This window comes from Apaloderma vittatum, unplaced genomic scaffold (genome assembly GCF_000703405.1).
Source record: "Apaloderma vittatum isolate BGI_N311 unplaced genomic scaffold, ASM70340v1 scaffold4941, whole genome shotgun sequence".
NCBI classification, from domain to species: Eukaryota; Metazoa; Chordata; class Aves; order Trogoniformes; family Trogonidae; genus Apaloderma; species Apaloderma vittatum.
In genome coordinates this window covers 16,204-43,807 of record NW_009698349.1, presented here as the reverse complement: position 1 = coordinate 43,807, position 27,604 = coordinate 16,204, and the positions used below count along the sequence as shown (strand labels likewise).

Sequence of the window (27,604 nt, the reverse complement as noted above, 5' to 3'; positions counted from 1 at the left end):
TTAGGCTCTTGAACTAAAATGAACTTGAAGTCTTACTCCCAAATGAAGAAAAAAAAAAGAAAAATCTGGCTCAAGGAAACATAGGAAAGAAAACAATATTTAACAAAAATGTAAGATTAAATTATTTTACTGAGTTAATACTTTCTGTATCTGATAACTGTGCTTAAACTGAGATTAAACAGAAGCTGGTCCTTAAGAATAAATACAGTCATGCATGGCTGAAATTACCATTGGGGCTCTAGTGTCAGAAGAAATTCAATTCTATCTGGACACATGATTTCCCACGCTTTCCAGCAACATTATTCCTGTCTATTGTCTAGCAAAGAAAGACCTAACCACTAGAGAACAAAACAAGTCCCACAAAAAAGAGTGCCTTCGCATTTCCCAGCATCCAGTACAAATGACTGAGTCTGATTTGGCAATCCATCCAACTCAAGGTTGTTTGAATGGCCACACCACAGCAAAGGGGGGCACAGCATGGGAGAATCATTAACTCAACCTACCTGCCTTGTTTGTTTGATGCAGCCTCATTCCAGTGCGAGTCGATAAAACTTTGTGCACTGACAGAGACAGCTTCCAGCACCTGCCAGCTGGGCCAAAATGCGGATTAGCAAAGCTGCCTTTCTCTTTCTTTTCTTGCTCAGCTCAGGTAAGAATCCTTTGCCTTCTGCTTTGCCCAGGTGAGATTGGAGCCAAACACTCGCAAGCTCCATTTAGTGAAGGTAGGTCCCCAAATCTCTGTGTCATGACCTACCTAGATGAAAGTTGCTGCTGGAGAAAGCAAGAGCTGTGGTTGCTCCAGTGTTGTGTTTGTTAGAGACACCAGAAGAGCAACAGCCTTGGGGTCTGTGTGGGGAGCTGGTGGCTCCCTGCAAACATGCCTCATGGGCAGAAATGGGGGCACCCTTGGAAAGCAGCCTAGCGAAGGCTTGCTACAAAGACACCTCTGTCTATGGTTTCAGTAGCCTTTTATCCTATGACTGCTGTTTATTTTCTTCACTATTGTCTCAAATACTGCGATCCTTAATTTTATTGTTTTAAAATTTGTGAATACGTTGTGAAAAACAAAACAACAAAGAAAGGAAAGAATCATTCCATGCACTAGAGCTTCAGTCTTTTTCATAGCCACAATGCTAACAGCAAATTTTTCATTCCATGTGATCGATTTTTTCTGCAGAAATTGTGAGTAAATATTGTCTATCCTGAAAATTTTAAACTTTACAGATGAAGAGATTGACATGGCACATCTTCTTTCAGGCCTTCTGCATAGCTACATAGATGATTGTGATTGCATTTTGTGTGCCAACACACACAAACACACCCCCCCCCATAAAATACATAACTATTTTGTGTATGTGTTTTTAAAATATAAGAAAGGTTATAAAAACGTATGGGTACCTTTTAATAGAAATGTTAGAGACTTATCCCAGCATAAAAAATCTTAGTATTATTAAATGTTAAGAATGAGCATCTTAATTTAAATTCTAGTCTCTAACATTTGTTTTGTAGAACAGCTTCATTCAGATTAAATACACTTCTCAAATAAGTAAGAATTTTATAGGGGGGAGGAGAATATAGGATTTGGCCTTTTTTCTGCAATACTCTGCTTTTGTTTCCAAATCCTTTATCAAATGGCAGTAAATATTTGCATCTCTGAATAAGGTAGTAATACATCTTTCTAACACTGAAAATTCCATAGACAGAGAAAAAGATGGTAGCAAGAAAATTTACTGTGTTTTTATTCAGTTTGCATATATTTTCTTTTTTTTTTTTCTTAAAGTATTTTGTTCTGTCATGGAATTATACCAGAAAAGGGGGAAAATATTTTTATGACCCAAATAAATTATGAACCTGTCAATATTTTAAAATCAAATGCTGTAATTATAATGACAGTATTATTGCAGTGTGAAAATTGAGTAGAATGAAGGTTGCATAGGAGCTGTACCATAATAGGAATTCTTGACTTGTGTTTCTTGTCCTTGTAGATAGCAGGTTGCAGCATCCCTTTGATATAAATGTTAAGCTTTAACCTCACTTAATGTTTCTCTCAAAATTCATTTGTTCTTAATGACATTTTTGTTTTGAAATAACTAGTAGAATCATTGATTCCTGTGGCTGTCACATAAAATTTTATTATTTCCATTTTCACTATTTTTTTAACAGCTATCCTTTTCTTTCATGTATACTGTTAAACTGCCAAACCTCAGGGCCAAACTGTTTCCCAGTCTACATGCAGGGAAAAATCTCCAATAACTTCTCTGTATTTGCAGCAGTAGGAGAGGAAGCATAATTTGGCTTTTGTGACTATTGTAACAGTTCCGACCTGTCGGTGCAAAATGATCTTAAAGAACATATTCAAATGCAGGCTGAGCCAGCACTCAGGTGAAGGAATTTAACTGTACCAGGAGGCATGTGAGCCTGCTCCACACTACAAAAAACTGTTGCTCAGGAAAGGGAGGATCAATTGCCTTTCTCAGCCTGAAAGATATTTCACAGAACACCCTCGCAGAGCCCCCAGGCTGTGGGTCTGGGTGGGACAAGGCTGCTCTCTGTCCCTCCTGCTAGTATCAGGCTGGAGCCAAGAAACAAAATGGTCAGAAAGAGATGAAGAAAGAAGTCCCTCTCTTCAGCACGGCTGTCATGAGCAGGAGGCCAGGGTCTGGCTCATACCCCCTGTGCCTTTTATTTAGCAATTGTGTAAAGCCAGACACAAAAACAAGGAACAGAGCAGGGCTGAGATGTGTTGCGAAGACCATGGGCCAGCTGTCTATTTGGGGTTGAAACCACAGATAACTCCCAGAGCCTGACATTTGTCAATAGAGTCATACACCCATCTGATCCAGAAACTGTAAAAATCACAGGACCTGTGCAACACCATGACTCTGCGGCTGAAAGTCATGAAAGTTGCAAGGCTGTAAACTACAGCTAAGCTTTCAGAGATTGCATTGCAGTCACAGAAAATGAAAATATTAACTGGCAAAGTCCTTTACAAGAGGGATTGTACTTGAACATTTTAGGAGTTTACTACTAAACGTAGCTGTCCCATTTAGTATCCTATACATTTCACGTTCAGCTGTGGCCCAAAGGTTGTTGCTCAGTGAATTTATCTACCAACCAGTTGAATATCTTATGTTAATTCACCACAATGGAGGGCAACAGCTGCTACCTTGATTCAATACAGTTATTCAGTACAGAGTTATTACAAAAATTATAATCTGAACATGAGCACAGCGATAACTGCAGTGACTGAGGATGGCTTGTTTCTTGCAAGAGTAAGATCATTTGAAAAGAGGCAGCTATGAGGTAGCTGATAAAACTGAATTCATTCCACGTGCTTAGGTATCAGCACTGGACAATCACTGTTTCATATTATTCTTGAGTCCCACTTATCTTCTTTCTCCAGAGTACAGGGAACCAATATTTTCTTTCTGAAACACTTCAGAATCACAGAATGTTAGGTGTTGGAAGGGACATCGAGAGATTATCTAGTCCAACCTCATTGCCAGAGCAGGATCACCTACAGTAGGTCACACAGGAATGTGTCCAGATGGGTTTTGAATGTTTCCAGAAAAGGAGACTCCACAACTTCTCTGGGCAGCCTGTGCCAGTGCTCTGTCACCGTCAGAGTGAAAAGCACTCTCTATGCTCTAGCTTGCACCCGTTGCCCCTTGTCCTGTCATTGGACATCACTGTCCTCCTGACACTCCCCCTTGACATATTTATAAATATTAATGAGGTCACCCCTCAGCCTCCTCTTCTCCAAGCTCCTTCAGCCTTTCCTCATAAGGGAGATGTTCCACTCCCTTCATCATCTCTGTGGCTCTGCGCTGGACTCTCTCAAGCAGTTTCCTGTCTCTCTTGAACTGAGGGGCCCAGAACTGGACACAATATTCCAGATGTGGCCTCACCAGGGCAGAGTAGAGGGGCAGGAGGATCTCTCTCAACCTACTAGCTACTTCCCTTCTAATACACCCCAGGATGCCATTGGCCTTCTTGGCCACGAGGGCACATTGCTGGCTCATGGGCATCCTGCTGTCCGCCAGGACACCCAAGTCCCTTTCCCCTGCGCTGCTCTCCAACAGGTCAGTTCCCAACTTCACTTTCTTCCGGTCCTTGGGTCGTCTTCTCTATTCCCATCACTTTATACCCTAGATTTATGTTACTTGTTATGACTTTCAGAATGACACAAAGCTGTTTCTTTGTTCTGCCTTACAGGGGTTTTCAGTGATGCTACCCTTTATCATACTGAGAAGGCAGGATTTACTCAGATTTTGTCACCATTAACGCAATTATTCCAGCAATTAAATGATGATATTACTCAACTAGGTGACAAAGAATTTAACACGAAAGTTTGAAATAGGTCATCTCAGCATTCACATTTTTACCTCTTCTCTTTTTACTTTTAGTGCAAGGAACCATACTAGACAGCTATGTGAGAACAGAGGGAGCTTGGCTGCTCAACCCAAAGAAGCAAACTTATAAGACAAATAGTAAAGAAGAATGTGCAGAACGATGTGAAAATGAAAATACATTTATTTGCAGGTAATTTCCACTAGTTCCCATATATATTTCTTTCATTGCAGATGATGGAGAAGTCTGACATCATCGCTCTGAATATTTGAGGAATTTCTTAGGAGTATGTGTGTCTGAAGTTTGCTGGAAAAACAAAAGATGCATAGAAACAGAATTCTTGGGATGTATGCGTGAAGACAGTAGGAACAGAGAAATTAATAAAAGATATGTTGCATTTTTATTGGAAAACCTTATGATATCTTGATGCACACTTTGGCACACAAGTTGAACACCAACTTGACAGTTTTGTCAGAACTCTTGAACTCTTTTTGCAATAAAAAGTCATAACTAATTGCTTGGAAATTTAGGAGAGCAAAAATGGCATTGCTTATGTTCGGTTTATTACCTTTTATCTTGCAGATACATCTATTATTCTGAATTTTGCTAGAATTTGGACTTACATAACTTCTATTCACTTTGAGAAAGAGACAGTCATCTAAATCTTAACAATCCTAAACCCTTCTTCCAGCCAGCCCTCACTCCATACTTGCATTTAACCAGGCCCAAGGGGCTAGAAAGCACAAAAGATGTTGACCAGTCTGTACCTCTGCCCTTTGCTCAGGCTCCTGCCTTGGGGGAGCCAACTGCTTTGAGCTTAAGGCCTCTGAGCCCCCTGTGCCAAAGCCTCAGAGCCCAGTTTTTTTCAGGCAGCCGGAGGAATGAGGAGAGGTACCTTCTACTGTGGTGGGAGCCACTCCTCCCCTACGAGGCAGGGAGGTTTTCTCTTCATGAATTCTTGACCTGCCACTCCTGCAGCATGCCTTTCTCAACTCAGCAGCCTGACTTTCCAGTACTTCATTCCCCATCAGGCTTTCCTTCAGGGCAAGGATACCCTGGTGCTGCCTTTTAAAATGTGTTTTATAGCTTTGTGTTTTAAATCAAAAGGAGAAATGAGGCTTGTTTTAAAGAGGTTTAGCCCTGAAGGATGACAGGAGCATGTGACGTACCAGTCCTTTGATCCGACTCCCTTCTCTGAAAACCCCAGAGAGAAGGCAGAGCTCCAGTAGTACTTGGCTCAGGAGGGTGGGGAGGAAGGCAGAGAGGGCAGGTCTGTGTATTCAGATCATATATTTACAGTTTCCAGAGAATTACTGTTCCCTTTTGAGGCGTACTCAGAAACAATATCATTCCTTAACCTCTGCCTTGGGTCTGAGACTACCATCACCTGACACTGGAATAACATCAGAGTGTTTTGTCCTTGCCTCCCTAATTAATTTTGTGAGATCGAACATAAAGAACAGATGATATCTGACAAGGAAGGATCTGGGGGAAGAAAGGTAATTACTAGGCAGAGTTTTAAGACCAGGCCACCATTGAAGAACCCTCAAATTAGTGATTCAGACCAATGCGTTCAGATTGGTATTTCAGACCCATTATCCCACTTTAGCAACGTGTTCGTCCATGCTCATTAGCTACATCTGTACTTATAAATTTTACAGTACTGTGAACTAGGCTTGGATTAAGGGAACAGTTCCCACTGTAGTTTTGACCCTGGACAATGAACACTCCCCAGACAGCTCCTGGACATGGTTGCCAGCAGCGAGTCCAGATGTGGCCCCTCTCCTTTGGGAAGAGGTTATGTAAATTTACCAGTACAACCACACTGGGACCATACTAGCTGGTTGCAGAGCTACAGAATGGGCTTTGTCAGTATTTGCTTTCCTGGTGTAGACTTGCCTACCAAATTTCATGTTGCTATTGCTCTTTTTTTTTGGTTCAGAAGAGCCAACTGTAGAAATTACTTACCCTGTCAGGAGTTTTCCTTAGATGCTACTGTAAAGGTTACCCCATCCACTCCAGTTTTGCAGACTTGCAGCCTAGGTACTTGCTGAAAAGATAGTGTTTCCCGAAGTGCTTACACTACTGTGCATACAACAATTCAGAACAGTTATCAAGAAGCTAATTTAAGGTCCTGGCTTGTTATATTTTGCCTGTGCCTTAGTAGATGCCAAATACTCTGGAATGTCTTTCTTCTTTGATATGAAGACTTAGGAGTCACAGTCATCACTGAAAACATGGGCTGCAATACTCAGTGATTTCAGACACATCACTCAAATGTCACTGAAATGCAATGCTTGTTAAAATTCATAGAATCGTAGAATTAATTATAACTGAGTTGTAACTGAACACTAGAAAAACTCTTCAGGAAAATAATGCAGTCATTCAGTTGTTGTTTCTTACATTGCTCTCTCCTCTTAATTTCAACAGGGCCTTCTTATTCACCAGTAAAGACCAACAGTGTTTAACATTGGCTGAGAACACCAAAACTGCAGTGATATTCAGAAGAACAGATGCAGTTCTGTATGAAAAAAGAAGTATGTCTATGTCTTTTTTTCATATTATTTCACTGAGATATGCTTTCCAGTGGGAGTCACATAACCCTGAGGTAAACGGGGGCTAAGCCTTCACTGGATAGGTCAGTCCTAATACCTGTTGTTTTGCCACATTGCTGGTATAGCAGTGGTATCATTTTTTTCCTCACATTAGTGCTCCAGTATCTTTCCTTCTCCCTAAATCCTAGGGTCCAGGGGTAGAAAACCGTACTGTTGCTCAGGGAACACAGAAGGAGCTGAGAATAATGGAGATGCTTAAGAGGCTCTTCTCCTTTCTCCTTTAAAACCAGCCAATAACCTGCATCTTCTCTGTCTCTGCTGAGGGTACCAGGAGGATCTAATTGTGCTAATGATTTCTGAGACAGACTTTTGCCCACAGGAACGCTGGTGGAAACTACAAAATAATTTCAATTATATCACTAAGAAAATTCACAGTTTATTTGGGTGAGACTCAAATCAACTCTCTTTTAGCTGCATACATTGTCGGAAGTATTAAAGCATTAATGATGCTTCAGATGAAAATGTTCTATTTTTATAGTTTTTGTATATCTTTATATGATGATTATACTCCTTAGTTATGGATTTTGGTGGAATTTTTATTCTAATCTGTATTTTTATTGTATAGTTAGTTGACATGAATTTTTGTATGCTCCTTTTGTATGTGTTTTGTTTCTGATAATTTTTGTCATAGATGTGGATTATTTGATTGAAGTGCATTTGATCCCTATTCTTTCTGAAAATAGGAAGTCTGCCTTTAAGAAATGGCAACTATTCAATTCACTTACCTCTTTTTTAAAATCTATAACCTTATGCCAGATATAGAGAAACAGTTGGGGTTTAAGATTATTTTTGAATTACATAATCAAGCACGGAGCTCTTGCCATACACAGGAAAGTAGGAACGTGATTTATTTTTAATGTAACATAAGTTTCATTGTGTTATTTTCTGACTTTAATAATATACAAGAGAGAAAAGATATTCTTACTGATCGTTAATGTGCAAGATAATGTAGTAAACTTTAGAGTTGCTACTGTCCTGTGTTTAATGACTTTGTGAACATTGCCTTTCACCATTTGATGATTTGTAACTTTGTAAATGCATTTGAGATTATTCAGAAATCAGAAACTCTATTATCTACCAAAAAGTTGGTCTCTTTCAACCAAGAAAGGTGCATGTAAAGGAAAAATGGACCAAGTTCTGAGCTTCTGCAAATCATGCAGCTGTTTCAGTAGGCCAGCTTCTAACCAAAAGTCAAGAAACACAATAACTAGACTGTAAATACCAATGAGCTCCAGAAAATGGCATCCTCTGTTGACCTGCAAAGACTTGTACATTAAGAAAATGCCATATGTATAGCACCTGCAAGATTTTAGGTAGTAGCTCAGCAGCGTTAGGTGGATTGCAGCTGAGCATCCAAATGAGATTTTTTTTCTCAGACTTTGTGGATGTAAGGAAAATAATATTTCACAGGGAGGGTGACCACATTGGACCACATTGCCCAGAGAGTCTACGGAACCTTTACACTTGCAGATATTGACTGGACAAAGCTCTGCATGGCTTCCTCCAGCTCAGAAGCTGGTCGTATTTTTCAGAGGGGTTTGAACCAAAGACCATTGAGGGTCCTTTTCAGCCTGATATTTTATGAAGTCTCTGGCCAGCTGCCTTTTTTTTTATATATATCTCAGATAGGTAATTCAGCATTTCGAAAATAAGATATTTTTATTATATCCAGAAGCTGGTGGGAATTTCCCTGAATCATGAATAAGTAACATTAAGAAATCTTCTGCAGTTCCTGTTGTAGAAGAAAAACTGAATGGATCAATTTGCAAGTAACGAAGTTTAAAGACTGAACAAATAACTTACATGTAAATAATCATTACTTATTTTCCTTCAATACTGTGATCAGGAGCTAGACTGTGAATTTGGCTTACCTTTGAGACATCTTTTGGATTTGCTGAAGTTATTACCTGGGTGAGACTCTGTCAATATTCACTGAGGATTCACCACTGCATCCTTTTAAGAGTTTAGAGGTCATAGACATGGATTTTAGTCTCTTGAAAAAGATCCTCATCAGTAAACGTGTGGAAAACTGTAGTTTTACATAATCAAAATGTCCAAAAATTGCACATCTGCCTACAGAAAACAAAAGATGGACCTAGGGATCATAAACGTAACAAAGGCAGCCTGTTGTGTATGTGCCAGATGGTTTCTCTGTTGCTCATCTCTTCATTTGTGGAGTTTCAAATAATTACATGTCTGTTGTAAGGACAACATCTACTGTTACTGAACAGAATGAAAAATGCAGCTTTTGCTAACATTACTGTCTCTAGCAGCTGGTGCTGTCATGATACTTCAGAGAAATTCCTTTCACATGCCCAGATGCTTTTGCAATACTGTTGCTGAAACTAACATCAATTTTTTCAGTTGAAGCAATTACCTGATGAGGTCTAATTGCTCTTTATAGTTGCATTCAAAGAAAAAGATGTCAATCGGTATTAAATTCACATTTGCAAAAAATATTTTTTTCTGCGGTCTGTGCTATAAAAGAGAAAGTTAACCTTCCCTGGCTTATAGTAAAAGTAGTAAGAATTAAACTTAGCATTTGGGAATTGATATCTACATATCTGTTTGTAAATATTTAACCCAAAGGACATGGATCGAGTTTGGGGATCAAAGTTGGTTATTACCATCAGACAGAAAAAACCTAAAGGTTATATAAACGGTCAAAAGTTTACACAAAGAAAAAGAGTCAGCACTTGGCTCATTCAATGTTCAGTTATTCAGGTTTTTAATGTCAATTTATTGCAAAATTGTTTGAAGTGTACAAATGGCTTTCATGTAGAGATTCTAGGGTAAACCTGCCCATATATAAAGGTACATCTATACCTACCTATTGGCCCAAAGAAGAGCAGGATATTATTTCAGAATCAAATATTAGTTCTCTTCACTTTTGACAAGATATATCTGTGTAAAATGGCATTATTTTACCAGATTTATATTAATCTTCTGCTTGTACGTCATCTTCAGTATAACTGATGCTGAGAAAATCTAATGCAAAACTGCATCTCCACAAATACCTATTTTGCTACTTGAAGAAGACATTGAGACAAAACAGGTCACAACCTAAAGGACAGATTGTTTTAGTGCAGCTAGAAAGAAGAAAGTGGCTGATGAATATGCCCTGTGCCTAGAGAAATATTAAATGAGTTTCAAACTTAGTTTTCCAAGCCAGAGGACATGTTGCCTGACAATGACTGTCCCTAACCAGTAGCTACTGGTGCTCTGAGGGAACATGCCAAGATGTGAGTTCCTTCAGCCATGCCTTGGCAGAACTGCCCTTGCAAGCCTGCTCTCACCTCGCAGCCACCAGCTTCTTCCTGCAAAAAGTGAGTGTTCAGTCCTCCCAGGAGAATCTTAAAGGCTGCAATGGGGTTATTATTGCTCCCTCCTCCTGGGAGAAAAAAATACAACATTGAGCTTTCAATTCTCATTCAATTTAATGATTAATACTTTAAAACAATTCAATATTTTTAAGGCTACCCATACAAACCCCAGGTTTATTCAGCACTAAAATTGACTTCTATAATGACTGGATTTCACTGCTAATTCTTTCACTCCTTTTTGTTTTTTTCGTTAAGGTACTACTAAGTTCCAAAATCTAGGAGTACAAAAGCATATGTAGTATGCACCATCGTTCAACTATCCATTTTATTTTGTATGGCAGAGTCAGTGTTTTAGCATCAGGAATTAATTAAATCTCATTTATCATGTGCTGAATTTCAATAAAATTATGTCATCTGCATTTATATGAACTTTAAAAAATTTTCTTATTTAAATTGGCATAATGCTGCATGTATACATCTGCAGTTCTGTCCTGTTACCTTCTTCAGCAGAGATGAGGTGGCTCTGTTTTGGGGTTTAATTTTAATTACTGTACATAACTATTGTAACATCATAGGAGACAATGAAAAGATAATATGTTTCTATTTTGTTATAGTGTATATTTAAATGTTAAACCCATATTTAATTATTTAGACTTACTATAGTATGTTGTCAAAAGAACTGAGTTGTGTTATACTTTTTTCTCTGGAATTCTAGTTTGGAAGTTTTTTGCCTTCACATAAATTTTCAGTGCTAATCAGTTCGACTTAGACCTTGGGGCCAGTTAGCTCAGTGGGTTGAGAGCGGTACTGACAATAATGACAACACTGAGGTCGCGAGTTTGATTTCCGCTCGGTCCCCATGTGTTACCTGGTCTAGTCGAGAGGTGGTGTCCCCTGCCCAAAACAAGGAGGTTGGATTAAATGATCTCTAAGGTCCCTTCCAACCTAGGCCATTCTATGATTCTATGATCACATAACTCACAGGTTTTTACAACATGACTGTCTATTTTTGACAGCATAAGGAAGTCAAAATATGAACAAATGTATTTAAATGTATTAGCTTGAAAATGGATTTTATGTGTGCTGAAATCATGCCATGATACTGATTAATTAAGCACATACCACCTCAGTTTATCTTCTAGAATGCAAGATGAGAAACGGGGTGGATTATAGAGGAACAGAAGCCAAAACTCAAAGAGGTGTGCCGTGTCAGAAGTGGAGTGATAATGTCCCCCATAAACCAAAGTAAGGCCTTTTCCTATAGGTTTATATTATTTCTGAAATTTTGCTAAGCCATTTATATGTGCTAGGTAGTCTTATATGCAAATTTTTTGCTGTTCAAAGTCTTCCTATAAAATATTTTTTCTGTGCTTTTCTAGAATAAGCTGATTCTCTAATCTAGGTTGTAGCTCAGAGACCTGCAATTGGCAATTGATCAATAGGGGTATTGTCCGTCTTGGCAGCTGCACTTAAATTTTGTGGTCCCTACATGAGCAAAAAATTAAATGAGGAAGCACCTGGTTCTGCTGAAGTAAGAATGTTCCATTAATCTCACCAGGGCAAGAACTTCTTCTCTCGTCTAGAAGTATAAAATATGGCAGATGAGGTAAATCATTTTATCAGTGAATCCACAGACAATTATCAGGGCATTATTTTTTGTAAACAATATTTATTGTAAATAATGAAAACCACCCATAGGCATAGTGTTCAGGTTACAGAGAACACTCACATTTCAGCAAATACCTTTTCATTGCATCTCCCAGAAAATGTCCTAGAAAAGAATTGCTACACAGTACCTCAGATGAGCGAAAATTACTGGAAACAGAATATCAGGAATAAATGCAAGTGTTAAAGACATGACTGGCCTTAGAGGCACCATATTTGCTGAAGTCTATAGCTATGACACTTCTAACTTTTTAGCAATGACACACAGTAGCAAATAGATGACTTCTAATGAACATCTATGAAATGGTCCTCAGATAAAGATTTCACTTTTAGAGTCCTCAGCTGAACAATTGGGATAGTTTCCTTATTCTCTAATCCCACTTAAATTCTGTTCCAGTTACACACCTGAAAAATATCCCCAGGCGGGACTGGAGGAAAATTACTGCAGAAATCCCGATAATGATGAAAAGGGACCCTGGTGTTACACAACGGATCCTGCTACCAGATTTGATTATTGTAACATCCCAGAGTGTGAAGGTCAGGATGCATATACTGATTTCTTTCCCTTTTTGGAAGATGTGTTCAAGAATATGCAGTTGTTCACATACTTTTATTTGTTTGTTTCAAACCTGAGTTTAATCCAACCTGAAACTTTTCAAAGATGTTTTCAACACCAACAAGGAAGACTGCAAAATACCCACAAAACTGCTGTACAAAGTCTTTTTTGTTTTCCCTAGATGAAAACATGGTATACAACTGCATTCACATATCATAACCCTAGAACCAAACCAAATGAGAGTTGCTAGCGCAAAGTCAATAAAACAAGCCATGAGCAAGGCACAGATTTGCAATTATAGCTTAGCAGTTTTAATTTAGCTCTTTCAAAACCTATAGTCTATAAAGTTGTTTATTTGTTTGTTTGTTTTTAAATGGAATACTATAAATGTAACCAGCTAGTTGAAGAAAATTAAGCTTTTATTTTGCCAAGAAAAAGACTGTCTTTCAGCCTTGTGCTCTGATCAGGCTCTTGAGCTTCATATGAGATGAGTGTTTATGGACCCGTTCCTCAGGGACTTTCCATTTCTCTTGTGCTCGTTCTGCCTACTCCTACAGTAGAGTGCATGCACTGCAGTGGAGAAAACTACCACGGAGTGGTTGCCACAACAGAGTCTGGGCTCGAGTGCCAGCGCTGGGACTCCCAGAAACCTCACTCTCATGGATACCTCCCAGAAAAGTGAGTCAGATGGGTCGTTTATTGTCAATGGTGACCTGAAGACCACTCTGCCCTAGACATGATAATCGTTACAGCCACATTTTTTAAAAATTACTTTTCCTGTCCAGTTTTCCAGAGAAGGATCTGAAGATGAATTATTGCCGTAATCCTGATGGTGAACCTCGGCCCTGGTGTTTTACTACCAGCCCGACTAAACGCTGGGAATACTGTGATGTTCCTCGCTGCAGTGAGTCTGAATTCTAGGATTCCAGACACAAAGGCATCTAGACACGTTGCATTCAGGGTAGTGCAAGGAGACAACAAATTATAGAATCATAGAACAATTCAGATTGGAAAAGACCCTTGGGATCATCGAGTCCAACCATTGACCCTACACTACAAGTTCACCCATAAACCATATCACCCAACACCACATCTAAGCAACACTTAAACACATCCAGGGATGGTGACTCAACCACCTCCCTAGGCAGTATATTCCAGTGTCTGACCACTCTTTCTGTGAAGAATTTCTTCCTAATGTCCAGCCTAAACTTGCCCTGTTGCAACTTGAAACCATTCCCCCTGGTTCTGTCCCTAATTACCTGTGAGAAGAGACCAGCACCAACCTCTCTACAATGTCCTTTCAAGTAATTGTAGAGCGTGAGGGAGTCCTCCCTCAGCCTTCTCTTTGTCAAACTGAACAGACCCAGCTCCCAAAATCGCTCCTCGTAAGATCTATTCTCCAGGCCCTTCACCAACTTTGTTGTCCTCCTCTGCACTCGCTCCAGCACCTCGATATCTCTCTTATACTGAGGTGCCCAAAACTGAACACAATATTCAAGGTGCAGCCTCACCAGTGCTGAGTACAGAGGGACAATCACCTCCCTTCTTCTGCTGGTCACAAAATTTCTAATACAAGCCAGATGCCGTTGGCCTTCTCGGCCACCTGGGCACACTGCTGGCTCATATTCAGCCGGCTATCAATTAGAACTCCCAGGTCCTTTTCTGCCGTACATCCTTCCAGCCACCCTTCCCCAAGCCTGTAGCGTTGCATGGGGTTGCCATGACCAAAATGCAGGACCCTGCACTTGGTTCCGTTGAATTGCATGCAGTTGGCCTGGGGCATCAAAGATAAAGAACAAAAACTGGCTAACTTTTATCTCAAATTAAAAAAAATAAATAACCTTGGAACAAACATTTGATTGAGACTGGGTATTTCTGTTATAGACATTTCTAATAGTTTTGCCTGGTCCACATTGCCCTTCCTTGGTATATTTTTCCATGACCAAGCATTTCAGTGGTTCTGAGGTTCCTCTTTTGATGTCAAACAGTTTCACTCTTCCTAAAAATCTTTTGGCTTTTCTTTTGCATTTCCACTTCAATTCTCCACCTTTTAAAGTTCCTTTATCCCTTGAAGGCCTGTCCTTACCATGCTACGTTTCCTTGAGGCTTCTCACTAGACCTCATCTTTGCTGTCTTTAACTCTCATCGGTTAGAGCAAGCTAAAAAGCACACATAATTATAAAGCTCAAAGTGTTTTTGTTTTTACTGTGTCTTAGAAGGCACTATGTAATTTCAATTACTTTTCCTGTAATAGCAACACCCCCACCGGTTCCGGCACCAGGGCGTCAATGTCTATCAGGAAGAGGAGAAGACTATCAAGGCACGATATCTGTTACTGAATCGGGAAATACCTGCCAGCACTGGAGTTCTCAGTCTCCTCACAGACATGCTCGCACTCCTGAAAATTATCCCTGCAAGTAAGGGAAACCCCTCCATTATTCAATCCTCATGAGAAGTACCGAAGTGTAGGATTACTTGATTTTTCTTAAACTATCTTGCAAGGTCCTTCGTCGCCTGCTGGATTCCGTCTTTTCAATCTTTTGGCACATTTCTTTTTATTCACTCCTTCATTTTTAGATACTACTGTCTCCTCTTCTGACTTTCGAATTCTACTTGATTGACTTTCCCTCTTCAGTTCATCCTTTTCCTGTGTTGTTGCTCGGGTGAAGAAATGTGGAGTAAGAAAGTTACAATTAAGATATTTGCATGGGACTAGATTCTTTTACCCTATGTTTCTGCTGTGTTGCCTTTGGCCTCAAAGTACTATATGAAATACAATCTCTTGCTTCACCAGTCTAGCAGATGTCTGGTTTAGCACATCCACAACACCAGTGCATTGACATTATTTATCTAGTAAGTGGCATCAGTAAATGACAGCAGCAGTTACCCAACAGTAAATACAGCAGTAAGGTGGGCAGCAAGGTACATTCTCCTGTTGTTCATAACCTTTACTAGGTTTCCATTAGAGGGTTTTCTTAACAAAGTTTTCTGTTTCAGGAACCTAGAGGAAAACTACTGTAGAAATCCTGATGGTGAGAAGATGCCATGGTGTTACACCACCAACAGAACTGCCCGGTGGGAGTATTGCACCATCCCCTTCTGTGATGGGGCAGAGCCAGAGGCCCCTGGTAAGAATAACAGCAGACATCTGGAAGGGAAGGGTCATACTGGTTTATTCTGAAAAATCTTGGGTGACTTTGCTCAGTAGTGGTTTTGCTGTCACTCTCAGTACTGCCACATATCATAGAATCATAGAATGGCCTAGGCTGGAAGGGACCTTAGAGATCATCTAGTCCAACCTCCCGGTTATGGTCAGGGACGCCACCTCTCGACTAGATCAGGCAACACATGGGAACCAAGCAGGAATCGAACCTGCAACCTTGGTGTTGGTTATTATTTTCAGCAGCGCGCTCAAACCACTGAGCTAACAGGCCCCCTAAAACTGAAGCTGAACTAGCAGAGGATGGTTTTGATCCATCGACCTCTGGGTTATGGGCCCAGCACACTCCCGCTGCGCCATTCCTGAGCCTGATGTGGAGCTTAGGCTGTTATGTTCAGGGCGTTGGATAAGTGCAGAAGATTTTAAATCACCCCCTCACCCAGCTCAGGAAGAATTGCAGTAAGAGAGGTCTTTTCCTTTTGCCTAGTGGTGGTTCCTTCCATGTCTAAATTTTTTAATGCTTCATGGAAACATTAATTAGCTTTACGTGGCAGCTCCTGAAAAACTGAATCCAAAGCAAAACCTAAGATAATTTGAGAGCACTCAACCGAGACTCCATAAAAAGCAATCAAAAGACAAATTTCATTACACAAGGCAGTTTTGGTTCACACATGCATCTGTGCCAAAGCCACAGACATTCCCCTGCCCTGGGGAAGTTTTGATCCATATGCGAACTATTTGGATCATTAGCTGAAATAAATCCCCATGCATGACAATAATACTGATGTACAAATGCTTTTAATGTAGCATATTACGAAACTTTTACAAACATTTTTGGAAATCTTCCTTTTGATCTATGGATCGAGAAGGATTCTGTTACAGAGAGCATGTTGTGTGGTCAGGGACCTACTGTAGCTTGTTGTTTTCTGTTGGCTTTCTATGCTCATGTATAAATATCAAAGTATTAAGATGCAAGGGACTGGTTTCTGTTATTCACTACAGCTGTTGATGTGCCTGACCAGGCTCAAATTACTGAGGAGTGCTATGAAGGCAACGGTGTGACTTACCGTGGCACAGCTTCTTTCACTCTCACGGGAAAGAAATGTCAAGCCTGGAGCTCAATGTCACCGCACCGACACAATAAAACTGCTGATCAGTTCCCAAATGCGTATGTTTATTTCCCATTTCTCTGTTCGTTGGACAATAACCATTCATGAACTTGTTTTGATTTGCATCATCTTTACACAACAAGGTTTTTAAAGCTGGGAAGGGAGTGTACTTGGTAAATATCCGTTCCTTTTCTTCTCTTTTTAAAGTGGAAATATTTTCTGTCAACCTCATCTTGAAACAAATCACAGTTGTCACCATTTTACTTTAGACTAATCATGTGTTTCTACACTGCTTCTACAGGAGTTTCCCCTTATACTGAAATGAACTCTTTCTATACATGAGCTTACTCATGAGTTTAAGTCTTCGCTTCCTAGTCTACAATTCATTAGAGCATTGAGGAAGGGATGGGTTGCTTTCTTATTCCTAATACTTACTATTTATTTATTCCAAAATGCAAATAACTATTTCTTCTTAAAAGCTAGGTATTTGAAAAGTTAAAAATAATTATATCTTTAATACACATATGTGTATTTACTTATCTGGATTTGTAAATTGTATTCTACTATAAGCATTAGTCATTGAATAAGTATTTGGCATATTTAAACATTTTGCATATGCTTCTTGATTTCTTTAGGCTGAAAAGGATTTCTGTTGTACACTGCATATGTTAACTCTGTCACAGACCTGCTTTCTAAGTTCTAATGTTCTTTCAAGTCCTCGTCAGAGCAGTGGCATGAGTGGGAATATAGCATGTTTGCATTTGTAGGGACCTGAAGGAGAATTATTGTAGAAACCCAGATGCCGATAGACGCCCATGGTGCTACACCACTGACCCCAGTGTGAGATGGGAGTATTGCAATCTGAAGAAGTGTAGTGATCAAGTACCAGCGACTTTACCAAAACCTCCTCAGACAACACTGGAACCAAATCATGGTGAGAATACTTTCTGCTTTCCCTAGAAATGCTCATAACCTGAATTGTCTTGCAGAATTTTAAAGCAGGGTCTCTGCATTTGATTTTAGAGCAGTATCACATCTTTTTTCTACTGCATTTATCTATACTAGTAGTTTCACATCCTTTTTCTACTGCATTTGTCTATACTAGAAACACAAGAAAACACATGGCTGGTAGTCTCCAGACTCCTGTGGGAGGACTACTAACAATCACAGAATCATAGAATGGCCTAGGTTGGAAGGGACCTTAGAAATCATCTAGTCCAACCTCCCTGTCATGGGCAGGGACGCCACCTCTCGACTAGACCAGGCAACACATGGGGACCGAGCGGGAAACGAACACGTGATCTCGGTGTTGTCATTGTTGTCAGCACTGTGCTCAAACCACTGAGCTAACCGGCCCATGACAGCAAGTATAGACTTCATGGCACTTTGCTCACCACTGTTCTGGAAAAGCCTTTTCCCATGCCATGCATTCAAATTTCCAGGGATCTATTTCCCACCAGAGGACAGCTGGCATTTTAAATTCAGTTCAGATGCAACTTTGTTATGTAGTAGATTGTCCAAGTACTGCAGCTTTCATTGTTCTGCTATGACATATTCTTCTGGTTAGAAGGTTAATAATTTTGGCTGAACATGTATTACTGCTTTTTGCCTACTGTGAAATCTTGGACAGATATCCGTATCTGCAAGGAAAAAACTTTATGACTGAATGGTCTTTCTGATCCTGGCTTCTGGAGTCATGAGGGGTCAACTGAATCTAAGCTTCTTTGATTTCTGACTTTCATGATCATGAAGAAAAAATTTAGAATGCAAGGAAATGAAAATGTGACTGTTAGCCATCACTGACACTATGTTGTCCCTCTTTTGTTGTATACATATTATGTAGGACGTGTCAGGCCTAGTAGCATTTCCTCAAATTTATTTCTACTTCACCACTATCGAGTATAGACACGGCCAAATATCTCACAGCTAACAATTATCTTATTTTCCTCTTCACAGATTGCATTCATGGTAATGGTAAAGACTACCGTGGCACAGTGTCAAAAACTGGAAGGGGCAGGACTTGTCAAGAGTGGAGTTCCCAGATACCTCATAGTCATGATTATTTCACTCCTGTGACTCACCCAGGAGCAGGCCTGGATAAAAATGTGAGCAGCTATTCATTTAATACCTCCTGTCTTTGCGCCTCACCTGTCTTCTTCATGGTCCCTCTGCAAGCATTTCATGCTGGGTCTTTGAAAATTAATTTATTTTCTTCAGTTCAATCCAACAACCTGATTGTGCTAATTCTTGTTGACATGAACTATCTGTACTTCTGTGAGACACGCAAGTGCCCAGAAGCTCTTTTAAATGGTTCTGCAGTGCAGTCAAGGGGCTTCAGATGGGCACTTGCTTCTCCTCACTACTGAGGACTAACTGGAGTTGCTCTGTGGGCAGCATTTCTGCCTTCTCTGCCAGAAAGAGCACCTAGGACCGTAGGTTTCAGTAGTAACAGTGACAGGTGAGGTGGTGAGGGATCCAACGTTCAGTGCAAGTTCCTTGAGACATATAGCTGATGGATTGCAGCCCCCATCCTCTACTAGTTCCGCCCCCACCCCTCCAGCTTCTGCCGCAACCCATCATACAAGGATATACATGCATCCTGTAAGTCACTTTCCATCTCTAACCTTCCTTGTCCCTGGTGCTAACATGCATATTCATCACTAGTTCTACTAGACTTGTGATCACTAGTTCTACTAGACTCGTGACATCCCACATATGGTACTTGCCCAGTTTGTGACAAGGTCTGTATTTGATATAAAGGGCTTGTTTGATGTTACCAGCTTGAACTATTTTTTTCTCCAGGTATGTGATCTATTGCTTGCTTTCATCAAACCTCTTATAGCATCACACTCCCTGTATTGGGGAAACTCCCTCCAAAAAGCTGCTTTTGGTAACTTTTGGTTCTTCCATTTGGCAGGGACTCTTGGGGAAAGGTAGAAAATACTTCCTTCTTTTTCCTAAGACATGGGACTTATCTCAGAGCTGGGAAGGGAACATAAAAAATCAATGGTAGCACGCAGTTGTGCAAGGTGTTTTTACTGAGCAGACATCAGTCAGTATGGCCAGTAAGACCTAGAGAGTGATTCAACTACCCAGACACCCCCATGTCAGGGTGAACACTGCAACCCCATCCCTGGGATTCATAGGCATCACGAAGTTGTGCAAAAGCAGCTTATATGACACCCACTTAACTTAGGTGCAAAAAGGCTTCAGGGATGATCCTACTGCTCTTATTAACTGCAGTGGAAGAAGCAGTAGACAGTTTAGTGCTTTAGAAAAACCCATCCTAGGTAAAGTTTTATGTTTTGAGAGCTCAGAGGTCCAACTTGCACTAGTAAAGCTTACTGACTGAAGATAGTTAAAGAGGTTTCATTTATATTATCTTTCTCTAAACTCACAGAGCAAATAGAAAAATGAAGTAAATCTTGACAAAAGGAATTGGAAATCATTTATCAGTAAGGAATTAAAAAAAATATTTCCCACATTTAATTTGATTTGACTTTGAAACATGCATTGGTAGGCATTTTTGTCCCCTGGTTAATAGCTTGCATCCTTATTCTTTGTTACAGTACTGCAGAAATCCTGATGGAGACGTGAATGGACCTTGGTGCTACACAACAGACCCAAGAAAAGCCTGGGAGTACTGTGACATTCCCAAGTGCCGTAATTATTCCTTTAAAGACTAGTGTTCTCTCTTTCCTGTAATCTTTTATGACAACTGGAAGACATTCAGTTGTTAATCTGAAAGACTGATCTAGAACAGTGCAATAGCTGTGGACTGGAAATTAAGGCTGTGTGGAGGTGCTGCTCAAAATCTGTGTCCCAAGCCTTAGGAATAGTGCTTATTACTTGGAAGCCCCAAATGAAACACAAGAGACGCCTGGAGCCTGCTGAAGTTCACAATGGTTTTTCCCTGTGTTTCAAAATAAGGCTTTTCATGCAGAAATTTCCCCTGTTCCTGCCTAGTCACCTGGCATAAATGTGTGTGTGGCCAGGCTGAACAAGGCATGCTCTTACGCTAGCAGAATTTTTGCACTCCCTGCTCATGTGGCGCTGGTTCTGTCCTGGATGTAAAACAGATTTTCCCTCTTCTGATATTGTATTTTATCAGATGTCTGGAAATTGCATCTGGCCCTAAATATTTAACCAAATGCCCTTGTTTTGTTACTAGTAATCGAGCCCTTTAGTACTCTGAATGAGGTGGTGCAACAAATTGTACGTTTTACGTTTTGTTTACAAGTCCTTTCATGTCCATCAATAACAAAAGGTATGCCAGAAAGAGAGGTAGTTCCTACTCAAAAGATGGGTGACTTTCTTGCTGCTCTACCCTCTCAGCTGTGAGCAGCAGCAAATATGCTCTGATCAAAACACTAAAATGGAGCAAATAAGAACAAGAAGGACATACTATAACATGCACAGTCTGTAACTGTAACAATACTACTGCATTGAAAGCGTTGGGCTTGAGGGAGAGAATGGCATTTTCACGTGGTTATTATGTTCATTCTGAAGATCCAATTTATTTTCAAAATTATTAGGCTTTTTGTTCAGTTGTTCAGCTAAACAACAAAGAAAATGTGATTTTTGCCTTAAATTTCATTAGTTCCTTTCTCTGACAACAAATTCCAAATTCTGTGTTGATGAGTCAGTTTCAGATGGCTAAATAAGAACTACCCTATTTTAATAACTCAGAGACATCTGAATTACCAGAGCATCCTGAGATAAGAGTGAACAAAATTTTGTTCCACCGAGACAGTGATTGAATTTCACCTGCTGTACCAACAAGATTAATTTAAAACCAGCTGTCTAGGCAGCTTATGTGCTACTGGCATCTGTATAGGTGTTGGGACAATTTATTTTTCCTTTCTCTCCATTTTCTTCTTCCACTTTCGTTGGGTTTTTTTGTATCTGACTGTAGATCTATTCATTGCCAACCACTGAGAAATGTTTGTCAAAAAAATTTGACAGGCATTTTTAAGTGTTCCAGATGAAGGCAACCTAACAAAATAAAGGTGATGAATGGTGTATAATTGCTTGCAGAGAATGAAAAGCTGAAATGACAAATGTGTTGCATTCACCTTCTAGTATTTTTCGTCTTATTCTATAGCTCCTGCTCAGTATGAGTGTGGGATATCCAAGTTCAGACCAAAGCTGTGTGCTCAAAGAATTGTTGCAGGATGTATTTCACATCCACATTCTTGGCCCTGGCAAATCAGTCTCCGGACAAGGTATGGCCGTTCTCTGTTGCATTAGACTTTATATGCAAGTAAACTTTGTCTCTAGTATGTGGTTGCAGCATTCTAAACTTGATTTTAATTTAAGAGTAGCTCAAGATTACACATTATGTGTGCTAATCCTAAAGAAGATAATTTAGACAACTAAGAAGTTCTGTTTTATGAAAAATGTCTACAGAATAAATACGACCACTCCTTTCAAATACACTTTCACTAAAACACATAATGACTTTTAATCTGCCACTATATCCTACAGTAGAATGAGTATCCTATGAGTAGAAGCAACAGTTTGAAGTATGTCTAATACAGATCTTGGTCAGTTCTTCAGGGTCAGTGGCAGAACTTTCTGACTGTGATCAGAGCTAAATAAAAACCAAAATCTCTAAAACGGTATGCGTCATAGCCCGTAAGGTTTTCCAGTAACGCACACAGTGGTTAAGAGCAAAGATCTAGGTGTTTTCATACAAAGCCATGTCCACACAACACTACTGTCATTGTAAGAAATATTGTTCAAGGAAAGTAAAATGTTTGTTCTTAATGAAACTATGAGAATAATATCTTTAGTTTGTAAAGGCATGCATGTTAGAAAAATTACCTGGTTAACTGCAGTAGAACTAAGTTCCCCATCTTAAACTGACTCTCTTTTTATGCCTTTCTACTCTATTACAGTTTCGGCCTGCACTTCTGTGGGGGAACTCTGATAGACCCTCAGTGGGTTCTTACTGCTGCTCACTGCTTAGAAAAGTAAGTATCTGTTGTAGCTTGCACCAGCATTTCCTTACACTAGATAGAAATCAGAGAAGAAACGAAATGGACCCAATAACCAACCTGAGCTGTCTCTTGACTCAGCTTGAAAACAGTTGAGAACTGACCCAGGTCTATTCATCATTAGTTAAAGAAGAGTTTTAATGGAAGAAATGAAGAGTGACAATAACTTTTGCCAGCTCAAGTGCCATCATAAGATTTTAAGAAATTAAGTTTGTACCAAAGCTGGCATTTTTGTCTCTTCGAGAGAACAAAGTGCCCAATAACATGATAAGTGCTCTGCATTCTGAGTATATGTTCCTCAGCTCACCATGTCCAATCATTTCCAATAGGTCCTCTCGGCCAGCTGCATATAAAGTATACCTTGGGTTACACAGAGAAAGAGCATTAGAGGCATCAGTGCAAAAACGAGGTGTGGAGAAATTGTTCAAGGAGCCACACAGGGTGGATATTGCTCTGCTAAAACTGAGCAGGTACGCTTTTTACCTGAAGCATCCTTTCTTTCTGATGGGACAAGCTAACTAAATACTGTTTGTTGCTGTGGTGGAAAAGTGTGCTTATGCATACACTGTGTTCATTCAGAGATTTAAGACTCTCTGGTTTTTTCCTTTCTACAGAAACTACACTGGAAAGCAAGTTGATTCAGCTGCAGGGCTTCAGAAAGGGAAAGGGCTGCCTTGAGAGGGGAGGAGGGCTAGGGGCAGTGACCCAGGCTGGCAATGCACTGGGTGCCAGCTGTTAGGAGGTGAGGCAGTGACAGCAGAGTAGGGGCAGGTAGTGCCTAGAGGAGCTTTCTGTCAGTGTTTCCACATATTTCTGCCTTGATAAGGTAACGAGGATCAAAAGCTGCAATATTAACATGATGTCACTCCATACTGTTTCCATGCTTCTTCTGGCAGTTCTGCCCAGTGGGCAGCCACAAAGTATGCACCTTTGGTGCAATACCCAGTATGGCTCTTCTTGCAGCTGTTTCCATTCACCCAAAATTCTCGCTGAGGCACCATGCAACCAGAGGAAATAGAGCTGCAAGCACATGTGAACATACACTGCTTGTGTTTGATTTCCACGGCTGTGATGCAGGTTCAAAACAGATGTAGGAGCAACACCAATTAATGTGCTTTCTTAATTGAGCCTAGCCTTAGCTGCACCCAAAGGCAAGTCAAGCTTCTTGTGTTCTGCTGTGTGCTAAGTGTCCAGTTTGAAAGTGACTTGAAAGTGATTTGAAAGTGATCATAGGCTGGACTTGATGATCTCAGATGTCTCTTCCAGCCTCAACAATTCTGTGATTCTGTGATTTATAAATAGTCACACTGGGTGCATGCAGAGCAAGCTAACACCTGTGTGTTAAATGCCACTAATTCATACCCTTTAAGCAGGTCGGTAATTAGGTTTTGTTGGCTATGCTTTAGCCTAAGTCAAAGCATTCTCTTGGATTTATGTCAGCATTTTAATATCAAAAGCCTCTAACTGTTCTCCATTTCAGATCTTTTTCCTTTTGTGTATTGCATTCTGAGGGATTAGAGCCTAAAACAAAAGCAAGTTTGCACATCAGAAAACCCCTTTACCTGAAGCTCAGGATTTAAAAAAAACGAACCGCAAACCACTAGCTTTTTAGAAACCTGAAGGTGTTATTGGGTATAAATATGTTACTGATTTTTCCTGTACAAATCTCTTGTTTGTTTCTTTCAGCCCAGCAATCATCAATGATTATGTAATCCCAATCTGTTTGCCAAAGGAGAACTCTATGTTAGGAGGAAGAGAGAAGTGCTACGTGACGGGCTGGGGGGAAACAAAAGGTGAGACACTGTTAACACGTCTGAAAATTCAGTGTTTGGAAATTGATATATACTTGTATCTCTGTGCGCCAAAAACATCCACACAATCTTGTATGCGTATCTATTTCATCAAAATTCATCACTTACTTCCATTCTTTCCATTGTGTCCCTCTGATTTAGATTCTCCTGAATCAGAGCCATGTAAACTGAAACTCCCTAACCCAGTACTTCAAAGAGGAGAATCGGACATAATGAGCTGCTAACTCTTATCTCTCAGTCCACTCTGCTTGTACACAAAGTGGGCCTTTATGCAGTTATAAGGAAAGTTTTTCTAGAATAAGGATATTTCTTCATCACATGAAGTGGGTTTGCTCATTCTCTTGAACGATTTTTTTCTCCCAACCAGCTTGATTCAGGAGATCTCATGCAAGTATAAACATATCTCATTTTCAAAACCTCTCATTCTGTCTTCATTGAGGACATCAGTACCTTCTCTGCCTCCTTGTTTCTGCCCATCATGAACATTTTCAACTGTTTATTTCCTACCTCCTTTCTTCCACACAGAGAAGCAAAATGGCTTGGGAATTACTCCCACAAATATCAGTGGGTACTGGATCCAGTTGAGTACTGGATCCACTTGGAGGTGCTGTGGGAGCAGGAAGGTCAATCAGTGCAGCATGGATTTTAATGAGTGGTAGAAAGTGATAAGTACCATGGTACTGATAATGCTTACTGATTTTGATATCACTTTGTATTATGCATGCAAAGTATATGTACAGTGAATAAGCACTATGCATATTTTACTGATTATCCATATCTCAATGTTTGTTTTGTGAAGAAGTTCATTTACCTGTGTCATTGATTGCATTTTGGTTTTACTTGCAAAGGAACTGGTGGTGACGGCTACTTAAAGGAAACTGGTTTCCCTGTAATCGAGAATAAAATATGCAACCGTCCTGAATTTTTGAATGGTAGAGTCGGGAACCATGAGCTCTGCGCTGGGAATATTCATGGTGGCACAGACAGCTGCCAGGTAAGGAAGTCTGTGAACATCAGAGCTGGTTGTAAGCATGTTCCAATCACATAGTGCTTTGCTTTCTGGGCTTTAGAGGCTCAGAATTAGTCTTGGTTACTCTTGCACATGAGGCTGTCTGTGAAGGAATCATCCTATTCTTTCTCTGTTTAGGGGGACAGTGGAGGACCTCTAGTCTGTAAGGACCAAGATAAATTTGTCCAACATGGAGTCACCTCATGGGGTCTTGGCTGTGCCCAACCCATGAAACCTGGTGTTTATGTTCGAGTTTCCAATTATATTACTTGGATTAAGAATGTAATGGAAAACAACTGATCCTGGGTATGGCCTGCCCTCTCCTGGAATGCAGAATGCACATTAGAAATACAAGCTTTCAAGTGCAATATTAAAGCTACAATCATTCATAAGAGAGTAAAATAAATATGATCATCCATTTTAAATTGCTATAAATTAACAGTTATTGCCAAGAAACACAACTGATGGTGTGTTACCCTCCTTCTGTGTGTTCTGTAGTTTCCTTTGACAATAGACTTACCTCTGAAATATGTGTCAAAAATCCCAACCTCAGCTGTAACTGGACATCTGCATTTCAATTATATTAGGCTCTACAATGACTTTTACTTCTAAGGTGGACTTTGCCAAGTTGTTGTGCTTCCAGCAAGTGAAGAAATGAGAATACTTCTCATTTTCTGTAAGTTGTCTGAGCCTCTTATCAATGTAATAATGCAAACCAAAGAAGAATCTCACTGTACATCTTACATGCACATGAACTTTTGTTAGATATATTCAATAACATTAGATACGCAGGATGAAAAAAAGTAACAAACACACCTGGTTTCCTTTTCTCATATTTTTTATTGACATGGAAATCTGTGTGTCAGCAAAAGTACAAACATTGCATCAGAGATATAAAACAGTGACTAAAAATAACTTCACCCTAAAGTTAGTTCACAGTGAAGAAAGAGAATAACTGTCAATTGTTGCACCAAGTAAAGGCAACTTGTTTAATATATTATAAAATTTTGTTGTTCATAGTACCCACCCTATAGCCTATACTTGTTCATAGTACCCACCCATAGTACCCACTATATAGCTTTATCTCACTATATAACAGTTACATGTACATTTTTCTTCTCTAAAAGAAAATTATGTATACAGGCCCGTGGTTATTGGAAGTGAAAACTTAGACCTTTAGAGATGCTTCCCGGGGAAAGCTGGCTCACACTTGCCAAAGTGAATCACTTGCTAACCACGAACCCCTCCTCCCATCAGCCAGGGTCCACAGATGCCTGTGGACCCTCAGCTCTGTATAAATTCCTTCCTGTGTCCCCAGAGTATACTGAGTGAATCCCAAGAAACACAGCTACTTACAGGCCTAGGATTTGCCTTGCCCACTTTCTTCACTGCAGACATCCACTCCCAGGCATGTTAAATTGTACATAATTTACATTGGGTTTTTTTATTTATTTTGAATGCCTACATATACAAAAGGGATGGGTTGCATCCTAGAAGTTTTGCTGGGTATTTTTTTGTTTTGTTTTGTTTTATTTTTTCTCCTATAGACTATAAAGGGAGATGATAGGAGCTATACAGAGTTAAATAGCGGGGCGATTTTTGCAACTTCGATACCTGGGATCTGATCCTGGGAGAAGCAACGATCTCAGGGCATTGCTTTCCTCAGAAGGAACAGTTCTGATAAAGCATTCCTCACCAACTTCTCTGGTTGGAGAAGGGATTCACTGGGCACAAATACCCTCCTGCCCTCATTTGGATCATTAAGTCAACCAAGAAATATGTACAGTACATCAACAGAAGTTCTGTGTTGCAGCGTAGTCTTTGATTTGTAAAGTTCTTCAGATGTGAACTCTTGCACGCATGCTTAATACCTGGCTTGTAGGCAGACAAACTCACTCCTGCTGTTCTTGCCAAATGCACCAGAAACAGCTGGACATGGCTGAGCAGCTACAGAAGTCCCATCTTATAACTTCCTAGAGTGTGTAAATTGTGATCTTCTCCTGCAAG

General features: G+C 40.0%; 1 protein-coding gene across 1 annotated transcript; it reads left to right on the top strand.

Moving 5' to 3' along the window:
• The first annotated feature begins 550 nt into the window (after positions 1 to 550).
• PLG (plasminogen) lies at positions 551 to 26,014 on the top strand. Its single transcript, XM_009877968.1, has 19 exons — positions 551 to 649; positions 4,407 to 4,542; positions 6,781 to 6,887; positions 11,419 to 11,533; positions 12,351 to 12,490; positions 13,067 to 13,187; positions 13,295 to 13,413; positions 14,764 to 14,926; positions 15,507 to 15,637; positions 16,672 to 16,837; positions 17,546 to 17,712; positions 18,735 to 18,883; positions 20,348 to 20,441; positions 21,883 to 22,003; positions 22,679 to 22,753; positions 23,107 to 23,247; positions 24,464 to 24,570; positions 25,437 to 25,582; positions 25,736 to 26,014. Exons 1-19 carry the CDS (start codon positions 601 to 603, stop codon positions 25,895 to 25,897), a joined length of 2,409 nt encoding a protein of 802 aa, XP_009876270.1. The 5' UTR covers positions 551 to 600; the 3' UTR covers positions 25,898 to 26,014.
• Positions 26,015 to 27,604: the final 1,590 nt, after the last annotated feature.

Coding starts and splice junctions, on each gene's coding strand:
- PLG (XM_009877968.1), top strand. CDS start 601: ATGCGGATTAGCAAAGCTGCCTTTCTCTTTCTTTTCTTGCTCAGCTCA. Junction 13,414..14,763: donor CTGTGATGTTCCTCGCTGCA/GTGAGTCTGAAT, acceptor TTCCTGTAATAG/CAACACCCCCACCGGTTCCG. Junction 17,713..18,734: donor AACACTGGAACCAAATCATG/GTGAGAATACTT, acceptor TCCTCTTCACAG/ATTGCATTCATGGTAATGGT.